The sequence below is a fragment of the Stegostoma tigrinum genome, chromosome 2 (assembly GCF_030684315.1).
Source record: "Stegostoma tigrinum isolate sSteTig4 chromosome 2, sSteTig4.hap1, whole genome shotgun sequence".
NCBI classification, from domain to species: Eukaryota; Metazoa; Chordata; class Chondrichthyes; order Orectolobiformes; family Stegostomatidae; genus Stegostoma; species Stegostoma tigrinum.
Genome location: NC_081355.1, coordinates 161541013 through 161561860, shown reverse-complemented (window position 1 = coordinate 161561860; position 20848 = coordinate 161541013). Strand labels below are relative to the sequence as shown.

General features: G+C 47.0%; 1 protein-coding gene across 12 annotated transcripts in view; it reads right to left on the bottom strand.

Annotated features, from left to right (window-relative positions):
• Positions 1-20848, bottom strand: part of scrib (scribble planar cell polarity protein) — a 222455-nt gene that overhangs the window by 77597 nt on the left and 124010 nt on the right. For all 12 annotated transcript variants that reach the window (XM_059640836.1, XM_059640869.1, XM_059640855.1 and 9 more), the window contains 4 exons: positions 16474-16650; positions 12477-12593; positions 10690-10884; positions 4683-4802 (listed from right to left, as the gene is read on the bottom strand). In XM_059640836.1, the coding sequence (XP_059496819.1) occupies positions 4683-4802; positions 10690-10884; positions 12477-12593; positions 16474-16650 (609 nt within the window). The remainder of the gene's footprint in view (positions 1-4682; positions 4803-10689; positions 10885-12476; positions 12594-16473; positions 16651-20848) is intronic.

The following is a 20848-nucleotide window of genomic DNA, read 5'->3' as shown; positions in this document are numbered from 1 at the left end:
TGTCTAGATGCCCCTGAGGAACGATACTCAACCCATCAGCCCTCACAAAGTCTATGCTTCAAGAAGATTCTCATTCTTCTGCACTCCAATGTGTAGGTTCAGCACAAACAAACAAAAGCCCCTTCATCTCAGCAATCAGGTGAGTCGACTTTCTCAGAAATGCTTACAATGCCCTTACATTCCTTTTTAAAGCCATACGGAGAACTCCAGATGCATTTGCAACAATGTTCCATACAGGTATCGCAAGACATCCTGACATCTTCACAATTGTTCGAGAAAAATGGCCACAGGATCTGGGTGTTGTTGGCTGGGCCAGCATTTGTTTCCTGTCCCTAGTTGCCTTTGAGAAGATGGTAGTGAGCTGCTTTCTGGAATCACACGCTGTAGGTTGACCACAAAGCCCCGAGGGAGAGAATTCAAGGGTTTTGACCCAGCAGTGAAGGAACAGCTAACAGGATGGTGAGTGACTTGGAGGGGGAACTTGGAGGTGGTGGTGTGCCCATATGTTTGCTGCCCTTGTCCTTCTAGATGGACGTGGTCGTGGGTTTGGAAGGTGCTGTCTGAGGATCTTAGGTGAATTTCTGCAGTGCATCTTGTAGATAGTGCACACTGCTGCTACTGAGCGTCGGTGGTGGAGGGAGTGAATGTTTGTGGATGTGGTGCTAATCAAGCAGCTGCTTTGTCCTGGATGGTGTCAAGCTTCTTGAGTGTTGTTGGGGCTGCACCCATCCAGGCAAGTGGGGAGTATTCCATCACACTTCTGCCTCGTGCCTTGCAGATGGTGGGACGGGCTTTGGGAAGTCAGGAGGTTATTTACTAACTGCAAGATTTCTAGCTTCAGACTCATTCATGTAGCCATATTATTTTAATGCTGAATTCAGTTGAGTTTCTGGTCAATGTCAACCCTCAGGATGCTGACACAGGGAGATTCAATGATCGTTTTTTGTTTAATTGTCAAGAAGCAGTAGTTAGATTCTCTCGTTGGAAATAGAAATTGTTTGGTATTTGTGTGGTACAAATGTTACTTGCCACCTGTCAGCCCAAACCTAGATATTGTTCATATCTTGTAGCATTTGAACACGGACTGCTTCAGTGTCTGAGGAGCCACGAATGGTGCTGAACATTGTGTAATCATCAGCAAACATCCCACTTCTGACCTTATGATGGAGGGAAGGTCATTGATGAAGCAGCTGAAGATGGTTGGGCCGAGGGCACCACCCTGAGGAACTCCTGCTGAGATGTCCTGGAGCTGAGATGATTGAAAGAACTGTGGATGCTGGAAATCTGAAACAAAAGTAGAAATTGCTGGAACAACCCAGCAGGTTTGGCCGTACTTGTGGACAGAAAGCAGCATGAACATTTCAAGTCTAGTGACCCTTCTTCAGAACTGAAGGTTGTCCATTCCGAAACAATTCTACTCCTCACTCCAGCAGGATTTCCTTTCCAATCGTTCTTCCTGTTCACCATCTTTACTATCAGCATTCCTACTGTTTGGTATAATATTTGCCAACACTCACTTCCACATCTACATCTCATTCCTCAGTGATTGCCCCCAGCTCAGACTTACCCAACGTGGACTCTAACTTGAGTTTCAACCTTTGTGTTTCAAATTCACCCAAGATCACAGGTTTTGTGGTGATATTCGACACTCCTCAGGCAGTTGGTCCCATCACATCCTGAGATCCGCTCAGTGCCATGCACCATCACAGGCACATTCTCAATCTCTATCTCCATCAGCCCCACCTCACACTGTCACAGAGTTGGCCCAAGTCCATAACCATCCTCCTTTGTTTTTTTTTCCTTGATTCATTCACAGGATGAGGGACATCTCTGGACAAGCAGCATATACTGCCTATCCCCAATTGCCCAGGGGGCAGTTCAGAGTCAATCACATTGCTGGGGGTTTGGAGTCACATGTCGGCCAGACCAGGTGAGGACAGCAGTTTCCTTCCCTAAAGGACATTAGTGAACCAGATGGGTTTTTCCAACAATTGACACTGGTTTCATAGTCTTCATTAGACTCAATTCCAGATGTTTATTGAATTCAAATTCCACCGTCTGCTGTGATAGGATTGAACCTGGGTCCCCAGAACATTATCTGGGTCTCAGCGATAATGCTATTCGGCCATCACCTCCTTTGTGGCAGGTATGACACCAACCAGCAAAGACTTTCCCTGATTCCCATTTTGTTGTAGCTCCTTGATGGTACAATGCCAAGGGTGGTCACCATCATGTCATCTTTGGAATTCAGCTCTTTTCCCCATGTTTGGACCAAGTAACGTAGCCAAGTGGCCCTGGCAGAACCCAAACTGGATGCCAGTGAGCAGGCTATTGCCGAGTTAGTACTCTTGCAGCTACCATTATGGCCAGATGCATCTGTAGCTGGCAAAATGATGAAAATGAGGTTGAGTATGTTTTTCCCCTCTTGTTGGTTCCCTCACCACCTGCCGCAGACCCAGTCTAGCAGGTATATCCTTCAGAACCTGACCAGCTCAATCTGTAGTACTGCTGCCGAGCCATTCTTGTTGATCAACACTGAAGATGTCACCTCACCTGAAGTCTGGGTGGAACGGATGAGAAGAGGCAGTGTGGTTGTCAGCAGGACTTCTCTTGGGCCATGTTTAACCTGTTGCTAAGAGATTCCATGCACCACTCAATGAGAACCAACAGTCAACTGATGATATAGCAAGAATTGCAGATGCTAGAGTCAGAGACAATACAGTGAGAAGTTGGATGATGTCCTGAAGAAGGATCATGAACCAACATGGTGACTTTGCTGCACCTCTGATGTTGCCTGACCTGTTATGATCCTCCAACTCCACACTGTATTGACAGTTAACTGCTGGGCAACGTTTAAATTTTCAACAAACAGGTCAACTGATTGGCCAAGGCATTGTCCTGAGAAATGTAACAGAAAATGGCAGTAATCTATTTTGATGTGTTTAATTGGTCGCAGCGTGTGCACTTTCTTTCTGTTCACAGAGGATGGGACCCTGTTAATACACACTAACATGCTGTGGTGCATGACGAGCTGACGGTGTGAAATGCTGATTAGATCATTTCTCACTGTATAACATGCAACTCACAATGGGCTCAAGGACAGTGCAGTCTCCATGGATAACCCAGGAAGACCAAAGGAGCTGAAACATTTTTGAAATTGTAGTTATATGCTAATACCATAAATGAACAACACAAGTGGTATTCACCACAGGCAGGAAGCCACTGTCAATTCGAAGAGAAGTTCTGCCGAACACAAAATGGGTAATGTGGCATATAAATATCAGCACCAGTGTGTTGCCAGGCTGTACGTTCCAAAGGCTGCAAACCAGATCAAACAGTATGTCCCTTTAGGTGCTCACAGCAAAGCCCTGACCATGCTGCAGCTGTACAAAACTCTGGTGCGGCTGCACTTGGAGTATTGCGTACAGTTCTGGTCACCGCATTATAAGAAGGATGTGGAGGCTTTGGAAAGGGTGCAGAGGAGATTTACTAGGATGTTGCCTGGTCTGGAGGAAAGGCTGAGGGACCTGAGGCTGTTTTCGTTCGAGAGAAGAAGGTTGAGAGGTGACTTAATTGAGACATATAAAATAATCAAAGGGTTAGATAGGGTGGATAGGGAGAGCCTTTTTCCTAGGATGGTGACGGCGAGCACAAAGGGGCATAGCTTTAAATTGAAGGGTGAAAGATATAGGACAGATGTCAGAGGTAGTTTCTTTACTCAGAGAGTAGTAAGGGAATGGAACGCTTTGCCTGCAACGGTAGTAGATTTGCCAACTTTAGGTACATTTAAGTCGTCATTGGATAAGCATATGGACGTACATGGAACAGTGTAGGTTAGATGGGCTTGAGGTCGGTATGACAGGTCGGCACAACATTGAGGGCCGAAGGGCCTGTACTGTGCTGTAATGTTCTATACACACCTAGCCTGCAATTACAAAACTCAACATAATGTCCAACATTCGGTGATTCCACAATTTGACATTTGTTAACGAAGCCCAAACAATTTTGCTGACAATCAATTTAAGACTGTCAGTCAGTCAGCCAGCAGTACAGAATGCTGCACTGCGCTGAAAGCCATGTACATTAATATACAGTTCTTTGCAAACAGCAAGAATATGTACGTGCAGCGTCTGTTTCAACAAAACAAAAGGGTAACCGCCATTCTGTGGTTCACTTCTCAGGGCAATGCCTTCAGCAGAGTCAAGGAACTATGATTTAAAAGCTTGGCACATAACTGTTAGTCTTCATCTAAGTGGTACACTCTCCATGGCAGCACCTCCATCAGAGTCCATTTGCTAACCAAGCAGCACTGACATCTCATACAAGATAAATATTGGTTTCCCTTTCCTTTGTATTTCTTGCACATTGCCCTGAAGAATGCAGTGAAAAGTTTCAAGAAAACGTGCCTTGATTCAGCTTTACCACCTCTGCTCTGTTGAGACGCCATATCTTCTTCACAACTGCTTTGGACGTCACATGGCACAACCAGAAAATGCAGCAACAAGGTAAAGCGCCTTTTCTCCTAGTTACTGAGAAAAAGTGCAAATAGCTGATGCCTAAGCACTAACACTATTCATGGCAGTTTGTCAAACTGAAAACAATGTATTTTCTGTCGGTTAGTGATTCCTTTGTGCCAATATATCATACCCAGCATCATGTGGCCACCAGGGGATGTACTGTACCTTCTGCAAAATATCCAGCTCTTCAGGGCTCATATCCCGGTCAATGGATGAGATGCTCTCCATACTGTTCTTTCGACCCATTCCAGCAGCGAAAGGGTTCACAATGATACCTGGAGAGGCCTGCAAAGGTAGAGTGAATTACAACCTGGAAAAATCATCTAACAGGCCCCCGGCAGCGCAGCGCTCCCCCGGCCCTCGGCCTGCAACAGTTAGAAAGTGTAATTTAGACACTAAAGTGGGGAAACTGAAAGATGCGAAACTGATCAGAAGAGGAAAAACACAAGATTGCAGTAAGAATAAACAGACTGGTCTGAGGAAGGGTCACTGGATTCAAAATGTTAATTCGGATTTCGCTCCACAGATGTTAGAACATAGAACATAGAACAGTACAGCACAGAACAGGCCCTTCAGCCCACAATGTTGTGCCGACCATTGATCCTCATGTATGCACCCTCAAATTTCTGTGACCATATGCATGTCCAGCAGTCTCTTCAATGACCCCAATGACCTTGCTTCCACAACTGCTGCTGGCAACGCATTCCATGCTCTCACAACTCTGTGTAAAAACCCGCCTCTGACATCCCCTCTATACTTTCCACCAACCAGCTTAGAACTATGACCCCTCGTGCTAGCCATTTCTGTCCTGGGAAATAGTCTCTGGCTATCAACTCTATCTATGCCTCTCATTATCTTGTATACCTCAATTAGGTCCCCTCTCCTCCTCCTTTTCTCCAATGAAAAGAGACCGAGCTCAGTCAACCTCTCTTCATAAGATAAGCCCTCCAGTCCAGGCAGCATCCTGGTAAACCTCCTCTGAACACTCTCCAAAGCATCCACATCTTCCCTTTAATAGGGCGACCAGAACTGGACGCAGTATTCCAAGTGCAGTCTAACCAAAGTTTTATAGAGCTGCAACAAGATCTCACGACTCTTAAACTCAATCCCCCTGTTAATGAAAGCCAAAACACCATATGCTTTCTTAACAACCCTGTCCACTTGGGTGGCCATTTTAAGGGATCTATGTATCTGCACACCAAGATCCCTCTGTTCCTCCACACTGCCAAGAATCCTATCCTTAATCCTGTACTCAGCTTTCAAATTCGACCTTCCAAAATGCATCACCTCGCATTTATCCAGGTTGAACTCCATCTGCCACCTCTCAGCCCATCGCCGCATCCTGTCAATGTCCCGCTGCAGCCTACAACAGCCCTCTACACTGTCAACGAGCCCTCCGACCTTTGTGTCGTCTGCAAACTTGCTGACCCATCCTTCAATCCCCTCATCCAAGTCATTAATAAAAATTACAAACAGTAGAGGCCCAAGGACAGAGCCCTGTGGAACCCCACTCACCACTGACTTCCAGGCAGAATATTTTCCTTCTACTACCACTCGCTGTCTTCTGTTGGCCAGCCAATTCTGTATCCAAGCAGCTAAGTTCCCCTGTATCCCATTCCTCCTGACCTTCTGAATGAGCCTACCATGGAGAACCTTATCAAATGCCTTACTGAAGTCCATATACACCACATCCACAGCTCGACCCTCATCAACTTTTCTAGTCACATCCTCAAAAAACTCGATAAGGTTTGTGAGGCATGACCTACCCCTCACAAAGCCGTGTTGACTGTATTTGATCAAGCCATGCTCTTCCAGATGGTCATAAATCCTATCCCTCAGAATCCTTTCTAACACCTTGCAGACGACAGACGTGAGACTTACTGGTCTGTAAATGTTGACAGACCTGTTGAGCTTTTTTCATGGTAAATGCATCACTGGCCAAACAGCATTTTCTGAAGAAGGGTCTAGACCCAAAACGTCAGCCTTCCTGCTCCTCTGATGCTGCCTGACCTGCTGTGTTCATCCAGCTCCACATCATGTTACCTCAGCATTTACTGGCCATCCCTAACTGGCCAAATACATATTCTTTTTAAAATGAATAAAGGAGGGGAAACAAACTGAATGAATTTGAGATGGAACTTCAGCTTGGAATGCTGTAAGTTTGAAACATGGCTTCAAGAAAGTCAGGATTAGGAAAGAAATTCACAAAATTGTAAGGTCTCTGGGTCAAAGGGTAAACTGGGTGCGGGCCATGGGATGTTGTGGGGGGCGGGGCAACTGATGTATGGGGGCAGACTGGGTCGTTTAAGATTGCACGCATTGGAGTTCACAAGAACGAGATACCGACAATATAAGCAGAAAAAGCAATGAGGTTCTGCAAAGTTAGGCAGAAGGTTAAAAAGCAGGACGTCAATGGTAGTAGCCTCTGGATTGCTCCCAGTCCAACATGCTAGTGAGAGGAGGAATAGGAGGATAAGGCAGAGGAGTTGATGCAGCAGTCAGAGATTCAGACTTTTAGGTCCTTAAGATCTCTTCTGGTCAGATGTGACCGGTACAACATGGACGGGTTGCACCTGAACTGGAGGGGGACCAAAAGAACAGAGAACATTACATCGCAGTACAGGCCCTTCGGTCCTCGATGTTGCACCGACCTGTGAAACCAATCTGAAGCCCATCTAACCTACACTATTCCACTATCATCCATATGTTTATCCAATGACCATTTAAATGCCTTAAAGTTGGTGAGCCTACTACTGTTGCAGCAGGGCATTCCTCGCCCTTACTACTCTCCGAGTTAAGAAACTACCTCTGACATCTGTCCTATATCTATCACCCCTCAATTTAAAGCTATGGCCCCTTGTGCTAGCCATCACCATCCGAGGAAAAAGGCTCTCACTGTCCACCCTATCTAATCTCTGATCATCTTGTATGTCTTTATTAAGTCGCCCTTTAACCACCTTCTGTCTAACAAAAACAGCCTCAAGTCCTTCAGCCTTTCCTCGTAAGACCTTCCCTCCATACCAAACAACATCCTGGTAAATCTACTCTGCACACTTTCCAATGCTTCCACATCCTTCCTATAATGCAGCGACCAGAACTGTACACAATACTCCATGTGCGGCCAAACCAGAGTTTTGTACAGCTGCAACATGACCTCATGGCTCCAAAACTCAATCCCTCTACCACATACTCCTCCAGATGCCTTTTAAATGCTATAATTGTACCTGCCTCCATCACTTCCTCTGGCAGTTCATACCACACATGCATCACCCTCTGCATGAAAAAGATGCCTCTCAGGAACTTTTGTATCTTTCCCCTCTCACCTTAAACTTATGCCATCCAGTTCTGGGCTCCCCGCCCAAGAAATAAGACCGTGGCTATTCACACCCCTGATGATTTTATAAATTGAGATACAAATATCTCAGCAAGGCCTTTCAGAAGCGAGATAAAGAGCATTCAGGGTGAGCATGTTTCTGTTTTTGTGAAGTCAAGGCTGGCAGGAATAGGGAACACTACACGACTAGAGATATGAGGGTCATGTCATTAAATGAAGGTATATTTCATAATTAGGCAGCTGGGATCAAGTGAATCCCTTGAGGAATATAGGAGGGTGTCAGAGTCCACTTGAGAGAGAAATCAGGAGGACATAAAGGAGACATGAGATAGCTTTAACAGATAAAGTAAAGGAGTATCTGGAGAGACTCTACAAGTATTGGGGGCAAAAAAGTGCGAGGGAGAGAATAGGGCCCTTTAAAGATCAATAAGGTGACCTGTGTGTGAAGCCACAGTGGATGGATGGGTTCCTAAACAAATTCTGCTTAAAGGTATTTACCGTGGAGATAAACATGGAAGCTAGGGCACTCAGGGGAATAAACAGTGATGGTTTGATCAGTCTGCATTATAAAGTATGAGGTGCTGAAGGACTTAAAATGTATAAAGCTAGATAAATCCCCAGGAGCTGATGAACTGCAGGACATTGCAGGAAACTAGGGAAGAAATTGCAGGGCCCCTAACAGACATACTTGTATCATTGACAGCCATGGTTGAGATGCCAGAAGACAGAGGGTGGCTATTGTTATTCTTTTATTTAAGAAAGGTGGTAAAGAAATGGCAGCGAACTGGAGACTGGTGAGACTGATGTCAGTGGTGGGCAAGTTGTCGGAGGGGATTCTGAGGGACAGGGTTTACATGCATCTGGAAAGGTAAGGACTGAGTGGGTATCATCAATATGACTGTGCGTGGGAAACTGCATCTCACAAACTTGGAGTGTTTTGAAGAGGTGGCCAAGACAACAGATGAGGGTGGTGTATTAGGTGTTGTCTACATGGACACTAGCAAGGCCTTCGATAGGGCTCTGCATGGTAGATTGACTAGTAAGGTTAGATCCGGGGAGAGCAAGCCAATTGAATACAAAATTGGCTTGACAGTAGAGACAGAGGGTGGTGGTAGAGGATCATTGTTCAGATTGGAGGCCTGTGACAGCGGTGTGCCGCAAGGATCAGTGTTGGATCCACTGTTGCTCATCATTTACAAAAGTAATTTGGATGAGAATATAGGAAACATGGTTAGTAAGTTTGCGGATAACACTAAAGTTAGGGGACTTGTAGACAGACGTGAAGAAGGTTATCTAAGAGTACAGAGAGATCTTGCTTAGCTGTGCGTGTGGGCTGAGGAATGAGAGATACAATTTAACTTAGGTAAATATCAGGTGTTGCATTTCTGTAAGACAAACCAGGGCAGGACTTATACTGTGAATGGTAGGGCCCTGGGGAGTGTTATCGAACAGAGAGACCTAGGGGTTCACGTACATAGTGTCTTGCAATTGGAAGCAAAAACAGAAATTGCTGGAAAAACTCAGTTGGTCTGGCAGCATCTGTGCAGAGAAATCAGAGTTAATGTTCCGGGTTCAGTGACCCTTCCTGCTGAGCTTCTCCAACAATTTCTGTTTTTGTTTCCGATTTCCAGCATCCGCAATTCTTTCGGTTTTCCTTGACAGTGGCATCACAGGTAGATATGCTGGTGAAGGAAGTCTTTGGTATGCTTGCCCTCATTGGCCAAAGTGTTGAGTACAAGACTTGGGATGTCATGTTACAGTTGCACAATACATTGGTTGGCCACATCTGGAGTACTGTGTACGATTCTGGTTGCCCTGCTATAGGAAGAATATTGTTAAACTGGAAAAGGTGCAGAAAAGATTTACAAGAATGTTACCAAATCTGGAGGGTTTGAGTTATAAGGAGAGGCTGGATAGGCTGGGTCTTTCTTTTCCTGAGAGTGTCAAAGGCTGAGGGGTGACCATATCGAGGTTTATAAAATCATGACGGGCATTGATAGGGTGAATAGACAAGTCTTTCCCCCAGGGTAGGGGAGTCCAAATTGGTTTAAGGTGAGAAGGGAAAGATTTAAAAGGGACCTGAGGGGTAACTTTTTCATGCAGAGGGTGGTGCAGGTATGGAATGAGCTGCCACAGGAAGTGGTACAGGCGGGTTCAGTTACAACATTTAAAAGGACATTTGTATAAGTAGATGGATAGGAGAGGTTTAGAGGGATATGGGTCAAACATAAGCAAGTGGGTCTAGTTCTGTTTAGGAAACCTGTTCGGTATAAATGAGTTCTCTGGAGAGCCTGTTTCCTTGCTACATATCTCTGTGACTCTGGGAGGAGTAGTTTCAATGAAATTTAACCTTGCATATCGATTGGGGTAAGCAGATATTTTGGAAGAGTTAGTAAGTTTCTTCAAGGTATCTGGGACTGTTTTGTGCAAACTATCTTACAATAAAGGGAATGATACATTAGACCTAGCAACAAACCAGATCTAGTGGCCAACCTCAGCGTAAATTGAAACATTTATCTAATCTTGACAATAATACAGTCACACTCAGTGTAATGTTTGAAAAGCAAATAAAATTAACTTACAATGAGGCTGATTTCTATGGGTTGAGGGAATTCACGTTAAAATGAGAAAATCTATCAATTGGTAAAAGAGCTTCGCATTGTACAAAATCACAACTGGATGGCCAATAATTATTTATAATTCACCAAGACTGACTCCCAAGAAGAAAACCAGCACGTTATCTCCAACAGCGACTGCCTCAACATCTGTAAATCTGTCTCACACAAGGACACCCAAATACCACAAGGAGAAACTAGGTTCTGGAATCTTGGTCCTCACCTCCATGGCGATGGCAGAAGCTGCCCTGGGGTCGAAGCCATCACAGACCAGCATCGTTAAGGTGTCTCCGATTCCTCGCAGAATGCGGACTGCTTCAGTGTGGGTCATTCCCAGCAGGCTGTGGTTGTTAACCTCAAGTATCCTCAGTCCCACATGCAGTCTACCATCCCGTGCTGCTGCTCCACTAGAACTCACCTACAAGGCACACAGAAATCCATCAGCAATCACTCACTCAGCAATAACTGGTTGCCTTGGAGCTGACTGTCAGCACAGTAAGAGCTGGTTCTCACTCTGACCCTGTGCTCCAACACCAGAAGGGCTTGCTGGAACATTGTACCTTCAACATAGCTCTCACCATTGCACCAACCTTGCAGAAACACAGACCTGTTAAAGTGAAAAAGCTGTCCCACTTGGACAAAAGGCATAGATTTAAACTCCTAAACTGGATTAGTCACTCGATTGGACAGTGGAATAAAAGGATTGCATAATGACGAGAAGTTGAGTAAATTGGGTCTATGTTCTTGGCAGATTAGAGAAATGAGAGCTGATCTCATTCGAACACACAAGATTCTGATGGCAGACACTGAGGCTGAAGAATCTAAAACACAGGGCACTGCCCCAGGGTAAAGGGGCAGGCCAATGAGGAATGAGATAAGGAGAAATTACCTCAGTCAGAGGGTTGGGTATCTTTGCAATTCTCTGTCCCACAGGGTTGTGGGCTGTCTATCAGTGAATATATTTAAGGCTAGAGATAGCAGGAACTGCAGATGCTGGAGAATCTGAGACAACAAGGTGCAGAGCTGGATGAACAGAGCAGGCCAGGCAGCATCAGAGGAGCAGGAAAGCTGACATTTTGGGCCTAATCCCTTCTTTTTCTGAAGAAGGGTCTAGGCCCGAAACATCAGTCTTCCTGCTCCTCTGATGCTGCCTGGCCTGCTCTGTTCATCCAGCTCTATACCTTGTTGTCTAAGACATTTAAGGCTGCTGGGGGTGTGGGTGAAGACAGAGTTTTGTTCTCTCGGGAAACCGAGGATACAGGGAGCGGGTGGGAAAGTGGAGGTGAAACACAAGGTCAGTACTAGCCACCTCTGGATGAGGTTGTTCACTTGCTCGCTGAGCTGCCTGGTTATCATACAGATGTCTCATCACCACTCCAGGTAATAACATCAGTGAGGCCTCCGGTAAGGTTATGTTGTCAACTCTGCTTGGAATTTCTATGATCCAGTCTGTTGACGTGTTTTGTGTCATTTCCAGTCCCTTGTTGCATGGGTTTGTATATGGGGTCTAATTCAACATGTTTATTGATTGCATTATGGGTGGAGAACCAGGTCTCTAGGAATTCCCGTGCGTCTCCGTGGTTGATTTGAGCTAGGATGGTCACGTTGTCCCAGTTAAATTGATGGTCTTCATTATCCAAGCGCACTGATGTGAGGGGAAGATGGAAAAAGGGAGAGACACGACTTGCAAAAAAAAAAGTGCCAGAAATGGCACAAAACACCTGAACAGCCCGGATCATATAAAGTACCAGGCAGAGAAGAAATATCCGTACGATAACCAGGCGGCTCGGTGAGCAAGCCAACAACCTCAACCACAACCCGAGCTACAAATCTTCGCAAGAGCCTTAAACACCACTGGATTGGGTGGCATAGCAGGCTCAATGGGCCGAATGGTCTCATCCTGTCTTTTTCTTGTCGTATTGGCACATGGTTCCTAATTGAGTTAGTGATACCATCAAATGTTTCCTGCTCCAGTCTAGCCTGGGGTCAGCTTACTGGTTGAGATAATACCTTTGAGATAAAGATTCCCTCATCTGTCGAATCGAAAGGATTTCCAGCATGGCCTTTGGCTCCCCCTCGGATACTGATCCCCAACTTCTCTCCCGGCAGCTTCTCAATCCGGATCTCCTGTTGTACACAGGTATGAGCAGGCAAACACAATCAGACAGCTATTTCACAGCTCTGTTCCACTCGTTGTATGTTGACAGGATCCCAGAACCACCCAGCCACCAACCCACAGACCCAGACTGCCCAGTATCACCCAGTCAGGCATGCCTCCCCTTCCTCTGCCTAGTCCCCACCCCTCAGACCATCCTGACATGACCGCACCCCACAGAAACCAACCACCCTCATGCAGTACCACTCCGCACACCATTTAGCCCCCCAGTGTACACTCACCACTTACAGCTTCCCCAGCCCTACTCTCTCCTAAAACTCCACCTGAGTTTCATTGCAGAGTTCCTCTCAAGAAGTACAGCTCTCGTAAAGAACCTCTCCGCTGCTAAATAATTTCAGGGAAAGGAATCGTAAACAGAACAATGCTTGACCACTCAGTGATCTGATCCTGGTATAGTTACTGTTTATCATCACCCAGTCAGTGACCCTGCAAATCAAGAGCTGGTGGAATTACTACCCATTGTTCCTCTGTCAATAACGAACAAGCCAACCAGCCAGGAGCAGGAGTAGGCCATTCTGCCTCTGAAACTACTCCCTCCTGGTTGTGATTAGAATTCCTCACTCTCAACATCAATGTCAAAGAACCAAGAATAGTTCAGCACAGGAACAGGCCCTGTGTCCAAGTCTGCGGTGACACATCTTGCCCTTCCATACTAAAACTGTCTTCACTTACAGGATCCACATCCCACTGTTCCCCGATTTGTGTATTCGTCCAGGTGCTTCCTGAACATGGTGAGATTGTGTCTGGTTTCACATTTCCTCGTGTTCGTCTCGCACATCTTTTCTAAACTTTCCCCCACATTCAACCTGTGTCCCTTAGTAACTGACCCACTCCACCCTGGGAAGAAGCCTCGGACTTTCCATTCTATCCATGTCATTCACAATCTTATAAACTTCTACCAGGTTCTCCCTCAAACTCCACTTCACCTGCAAGGATAAAGCAAAGGCTATGGGCTCTGGCAATAGTACTGAAGACTTGTGCTCCAGGACTTGTTGCTCCCCTGGCCTAGCCCTTCAAGTACAATTACAACACTGGTATCTACCCAACAATGTGGAAAAGTGCCCAGTTATGTCCTGTACAGGACGACTCCCTCCTGACTGTACTGTGCTGTGCTGTGCTGTGCTGCCAGCTCTGCAGAGCCTATCCTGCTGGTGGGACAGGACATATCCAGAGATGGTGACGCTGGCATCTGGGGTTCTGTGACGATGGCTATGTTGCTGCTGCTTGACTAGTCTGAGAGACAGCCCTCCCAATGTTGGTACAAACTCCCAGATGATACTGTGGAGAAGTTTGTAGGGCCAACAGGGCTGGTGGTCTACCCAGCTGTTTCTTTCAGACTTTGCAGGGGGTGATATGACTAAACAGTTGCTTGGACATTCTAGAAACAGTCAGAGTTAATCTTATTCAAGAAGGGGAGTAGAGACAACCCCGGTACTTATAGACCAGTGAGCCTTACCTCAGTTGTTGGTAAAGTGTTGGAAAAGGTTATAAGGGACAGGATTTATAATCATCTAGAAAAGAATAATTTGATTAAGGATAGTCAGCATGGCTTTGTGAAGGGAAGGTTGTGCCTCACAAACTTTATTGAGTTCTTTGAGAAGGTGATCAAACAGGTAGATGAGAGTAAACCGGTTGACGTGGTGTATATGGATTTCAGCAAGGCATTCGATAAGGTTCCCCACAGTAGGCTATTGTACAAAATGCGGAGGAATGGAATTGTGGGAGATATAGCAGTTTGGATCAGAAATTGGCTTGCTGAAAGAAGACAGAGGGTGGTGGTTGATGGGAAATGTTCATCCTGGAGACCAGTTACTAGTGGTGTACCGCAAGGGTCGGCGTTGGGTCCACTGCTGTTTGTCATTTTTATAAATGACCTGGATGAGGGCGTAGAAGGATGGGTTAGTAAATTTGCAGACAACGCTAAGGTCGGTGGAGTTGTGGATAGTGACGAAGGATGCTGTAGGTTGCAGAGAGACATAGGTAAGCTGCAGAGCTGGGCTGAGAGGTGGCAAATGGAGTTTAATGCAGACAAGCGTGAGGTGATGCACTTTGGTAGGAGTAACTGGAAGGCAAAGTACAGGGCTAATGGTAAGATTCTTAGTAGTGTAGATGAGCAGAGAGATCTCAGTGTCCATGTACACAGATCCTTGAAAGTTGCCACCCAGGTTGACAGGGCTGTTAAGAAGGCATACAGTGTTTTAGCTTTTATTAATAGAGGGATCGAGTTCCGGAACCAAGAGGTTATGGTGAAGCTGTACAAAACTCTGGTGCGGCCGCACTTGGAGTATTGTGTACAGTTCTGGTCACCGCATTATAAGAAGGATGTGGAAGCTTTGGAAAGGGTGCAGAGGAGATTTACTAGGATATTGCCTGGTATGGAGGGAAGATCTTACGAGGAAAGGCTGAGGGACTTGAGGCTGTTTTCATTAGAGAGAAGAAGGTTGAGAGGTGACTTAATTGAAACATATAAAATAATCAGAGGGTTAGATAGGGTGGATAGGGAGAGCCTTTTTCCTTGGATGGTGACGGCGCGCACGAGGGGGCATAGCTTTAAATTGAGGGGTGAAAGATATAGGACAGATGTCAGAGGTAGATTTTTTTACTCAGAGACTAGTAAGGGAATGGAACGCTTTGCCTGCAACGGTAGTAGATTCGCCAACTTTAAGTCGTCATTGGATAAGCATATGGACGTACATGGAATAGTGTCGGTTAGATGGGCTTGAGATTGGTATGACAGGTCGGCACAACATCGAGGGCCGAAGGGCCTGTACTGTGTTGTAATGTTCTATGTTCTATGTTATTGCTGTGTGTCTGAAGTCACACTTCGCCCAGATATCAGATCTAGAACAGAAGACCTCCTTCCCTAAGGGATACTCGTGAATCAGACAGGGTTTTACAACAATCAATGATTTCATGGTCATAAAGCTCCGACTTCTAGAATTTTGATCTTACAGCATTACCCCGGTCTCTGGATTACCTAGTCCTGTGACAATACCACTGCCTCATTAAATCTTTATCTTGAATCCAGCTCCTTCAGATGGAAAATGAGTTAGGGGGCAATGGGGTGTCCATTCCATCTCTGGTATCTGTTTTACACCCTTTCTTGTCTATTTAGTTGCTGCATCCTATAATTACTTCAACATGAATGGAGGAAACTCACTAATAAGTATGCTAAAATATTCTAGTGCCTGCCTTAGGTATCTGCAGCTCCTGAGCTCAAAATACCAGATAGTTTACTTTTGGAGTGTTACTTGAGCAACAAGTATTTGCCAAGTGAACAGGGATAATACCTGCAGGGCAACATTTCACAAAGCAATACCTACACAGCTAGAGCTGATGTCTATAAGATGTACTGCATTAACTCACAAAGGCCTGACTAACAGCACTTTCCAGACACACCATCACTTCTATCTAGAAGGTCAAGGACAGCAGATACATGGGAACACCACCATCTACAACTTCCCCTCCAAGTCATTGCCCATCCTGACTTGGAAATATTTCACCATTCAAAATCCTGGAATTCCCTCCCCAAGGGCATTGTGGGTTAACCTACAGCACACAGACTGCAGCGATGCAAGAAGGCAGCTCACCACTGCCTCGTTTAGCAGAACAAATGCTGGCTCAGCCAGAGATACCCATGGTCCATTAAGGAATTAGGCAAACTCCTAGTCACCATAAATTAATCAGGACAGTTAGCTGACTGATCTGTGGTAGCACACAGCAGGCTCAGAAGATGCGACACTGAGAATTGGCTCTGAGCCCATTCCTTGACTGAACATACTTATCCATCAGGGTGAAGCTGCAAGAGATTGATATCCTCTCCTGACTGACCTGCATCCCAGGCGGAGCTGGATCCCTGCGTACCAACATCCGGATCTCATGCTGGTTCGACAGCAGGGCCATCACTGCCTCTTGATGGGTGGCATGGCGAAGATCGATGCCATTCACTTCCAGAATACGGTCACCAACTCGCAGCCCAGTACGAGCTGCCAGCCCATCGCCAATAACCTGCATTCCCAACAGCAAGGTGCTGAAAGGTTAGTGGAGTAGGCATTCCACAGAATCGTCACATCTACCATGAACTAATTAATTGACAGAGCAGGCTTAAGGGGGTTAATGTGCAAGTACGTATGTCAGACAAGACTCATCACAGGCTAATGTGCCAGGGCTGACCTCTTGTAAGCACACTGTCCGGGGAATGACCACAACAGTTGGCTGGACAGCTGATTTGCGATGCAGACTAACACCAAGAAGTCCCATCTGCTTGACCTTTCCCATCACCTGAGGTATGGTGGCCCTCAAGTTAAACCACCCACAAACTGTCCCTAACTAATGAATGTATAATCGTGCGGTCCTCTGGGAGGACAGTAACATCATTTATCACATTAAAGTATGCCACCTCACTCTGAACAATCCAAAACTAAGATCGGCTGATATCAAGTCTCACAATTCCCACTGTCCCGTTCCCAACATAACCCAATATCAAATGACAAAAATCCTACTGTTTCGTTCTGTTTGCAGGGTCCAGTACCAATCCCCAAACTAATCCCACCGCATCACACCGTCCCCACAGCCCCGTACCAATCCCCAAACTAATCCCACCGCATCACACCGTCCCCACAGCCCTGTACCAATCCCCAAACTAATCCCACCGCATCACACCGTCCCCACAGCCCCGTACCAATCCCCAAACTAATCCCACCGCATCACACCGTCCCCACAGCCCCGTACCAATCCCCAAACTAATCCCACCGCATCACACCGTCCCCACAGCCCCGTACCAATCCCCAAACTAATCCCACCGCATCACACCGTCCCCACAGCCCCGTACCAATCCCCAAACTAATCCCACCGCATCACACCGTCCCCACAGCCCCGTACCAATCCCCAAACTAATCCCACCGCATCACACCGTCCCCACAGCCCCGTACCAATCCCCAAACTAATCCCACCGCATCACACCGTCCCCACAGCCCCGTACCAATCCCCAAACTAATCCCACCGCATCACACCGTCCCCACAGCCCCGTACCAATCCCCAAACTAATCCCACCGCATCACACCGTCCCCACAGCCCCGTACCAATCCCCAAACTAATCCCACCGCATCACACCGTCCCCACAGCCCCGTACCAATCCCCAAACTAATCCCACCGCATCACACCGTCCCCACAGCCCCGTACCAATCCCCAAACTAATCCCACCGCATCACACCGTCCCCACAGCCCCGTACCAATCCCCAAACTAATCCCACCGCATCACACCGTCCCCACAGCCCCGTACCAATCCCCAAACTAATCCCACCGCATCACACCGTCCCCACAGCCCTGTACCAATCCCCAAACTAATCCCACCGCATCACACCGTCCCCACAGCCCCGTACCAATCCCCAAACTAATCCCACCGCATCACACCGTCCCCACAGCCCTGTACCAATCCCCAAACTAATCCCACCGCATCACACCGTCCCCACAGCCCCGTACCAATCCCCAAACTAATCCCACCGCATCACACCGTCCCCACAGCCCCGTACCAATCCCCAAACTAATCCCACCGCATCACACCGTCCCCACAGCCCCGTACCAATCCCCAAACTAATCCCACCGCATCACACCGTCCCCACAGCCCCGTACCAATCCCCAAACTAATCCCACCGCATCACACCGTCCCCACAGCCCTGTACCAATCCCCAAACTAATCCCACCGCATCACACCGTCCCCACAGCCCCGTACCAATCCCCAAACTAATCCCACCGCATCACACCGTCCCCACAGCCCTGTACCAATCCCCAAACTAATCCCACCGCATCACACCGTCCCCACAGCCCTGTACCAATCCCCAAACTAATCCCACCGCATCACACCGTCCCCACAGCCCTGTACCAATCCCCAAACTAATCCCACCGCATCACACCGTCCCCACAGCCCTGTACCAATCCCCAAACTAATCCCACCGCATCACACCGTCCCCACAGCCCTGTACCAATCCCCAAACTAATCCCACCGCATCACACCGTCCCCACAGCCCCGTACCAATCCCCAAACTAATCCCACCGCATCACACCGTCCCCACAGCCCTGTACCAATCCCCAAACTAATCCCACCGCATCACACCGTCCCCACAGCCCCGTACCAATCCCCAAACTAATCCCACCGCATCACACCGTCCCCACAGCCCTGTACCAATCCCCAAACTAATCCCACCGCATCACACCGTCCCCACAGCCCTGTACCAATCCCCAAACTAATCCCACCGCATCACACCGTCCCCACAGCCCTGTACCAATCCCCAAACTAATCCCACCGCATCACACCGTCCCCACAGCCCTGTACCAATCCCCAAACTAATCCCACCGCATCACACCGTCCCCACAGCCCTGTACCAATCCCCAAACTAATCCCACCGCATCACACCGTCCCCACAGCCCTGTACCAATCCCCAAACTAATCCCACCGCATCACACCGTCCCCACAGCCCTGTACCAATCCCCAAACTAATCCCACCGCATCACACCGTCCCCACAGCCCTGTACCAATCCCCAAACTAATCCCACCGCATCACACCGTCCCCACAGCCCTGTACCAATCCCCAAACTAATCCCACCGCATCACACCGTCCCCACAGCCCTGTACCAATCCCCAAACTAATCCCACCGCATCACACCGTCCCCATAGCTCTGTATCAATCCCCAAACTAATCCCACCGTTTCACACCATCTCCATACCCTGTGCCGATCTCCCACTGCCCCTCTCTCTCCTAATAGCCCTGTATCAATTCCCAAACTAATCCCACTGCCCGCTCTCTCCCCATAGCCCTGTATCAATCCCAAACTAATCCCACTGCCCGCTCTCTCCCCATAGCCCTGTATCAATCCCCAAACTAATCCCACTGCCCGCTCTCTCCCCATAGCCCTGTATCAATCCCCAAACTAATCCCAATGGCCTGCTTTTCCCCCACAGGCCTATACAAAGTATTTGTCACCTTATTTTTGTTTGGTATACTGTGTGCTGAGAGGAGAAAAAATTGATTTAAAACGTGCGCTTTAAAGGATTATTGCCTGTTCTGAAAAGCATGTCACCTGACCTTCAAAGCAAGCAACATGGGGAACAGGTGGGTGAATTGTCAGTAACCTTAGACGCTGGAGATGAGCAGGAGCCATGGGGTCACATACAGAAACACTGGCACAGTAACAAGTTGATTGGTCTGTGGACTAGTGACCAGCTATTGATGACAAAGACCTTCCGTGTGCGGAAAACTGTGTCATAGGTTCTTAGGGAATTGAACAGCTTGAAGCTGGGAAGAAGGGGAGAACGAAGTATTTTGATCTCCACCAGCACAGGAGCTGTCTCCCTGTTCTCTGCAGTCAAAAGCTATTTTAAACATAAAGAAAACACATTTATCTTTCCTCCAGCTACTGTTGTAAGCTGTGACTTTTCACTGGTAAGTCAGGAGACCTTTTTCTAAGTAAACCACCTCTCCTGTCTCTCTCACAGATCAGTGGAAGCATTTCCTGAAAGGTAACTGAAAAGCAATGTGGCAATCAGTATAAGAATCATCTCAAATCATCCGTGGTTAGAAACCCCAAATACCTTTCTAGTTTTCTTCTTCCAACGGTTATCTTCCCCTGTCTGCATGTGTGCAAGGTGATGTTTATAAGGGGATTTGAGTTTTAATTTATAAGGTTATTCCAACACCAGCCATTCCATGTCATTCTGACCAAGGCTTTGCATTCAGTCGCGCGGGATATATTATGGAAGATCCTGTTAGAGGCCAGCTGTCAGAGAAATGCCATTCAACATGCTCCATCTCCTCCACAACGAGATTGTGGCGACTGTCCTTACCAATGGTAATATGACAGAATTCTTTTAGGTCAAGGCAGAGGTCAAGCAGGGATGTGACACTGTCCGCCCCGACCCCACACTCTCTTTTCTCCGTCTTCACCTTATCAATACTAAGTTTCCCAGGGATGTGCACACTTTTCATCCAGCTTGTAGACAAAAACATTTTAGCTTCAACCAGTTCAAGGCCAAGAAGAAAATGACATGTTCTATGTTCTATGACACTGACCTCGTTTTTGGAATTTCAGTTTACAGATAACAATGTCATGTCCATCCCTTCAGAAAAAAATCTTCAAATCTCTGTTTATACCTCACAAAAGCGTACCAATGAATTGGTGAAAACCTCAACATGATTCAAATCTTTTACCA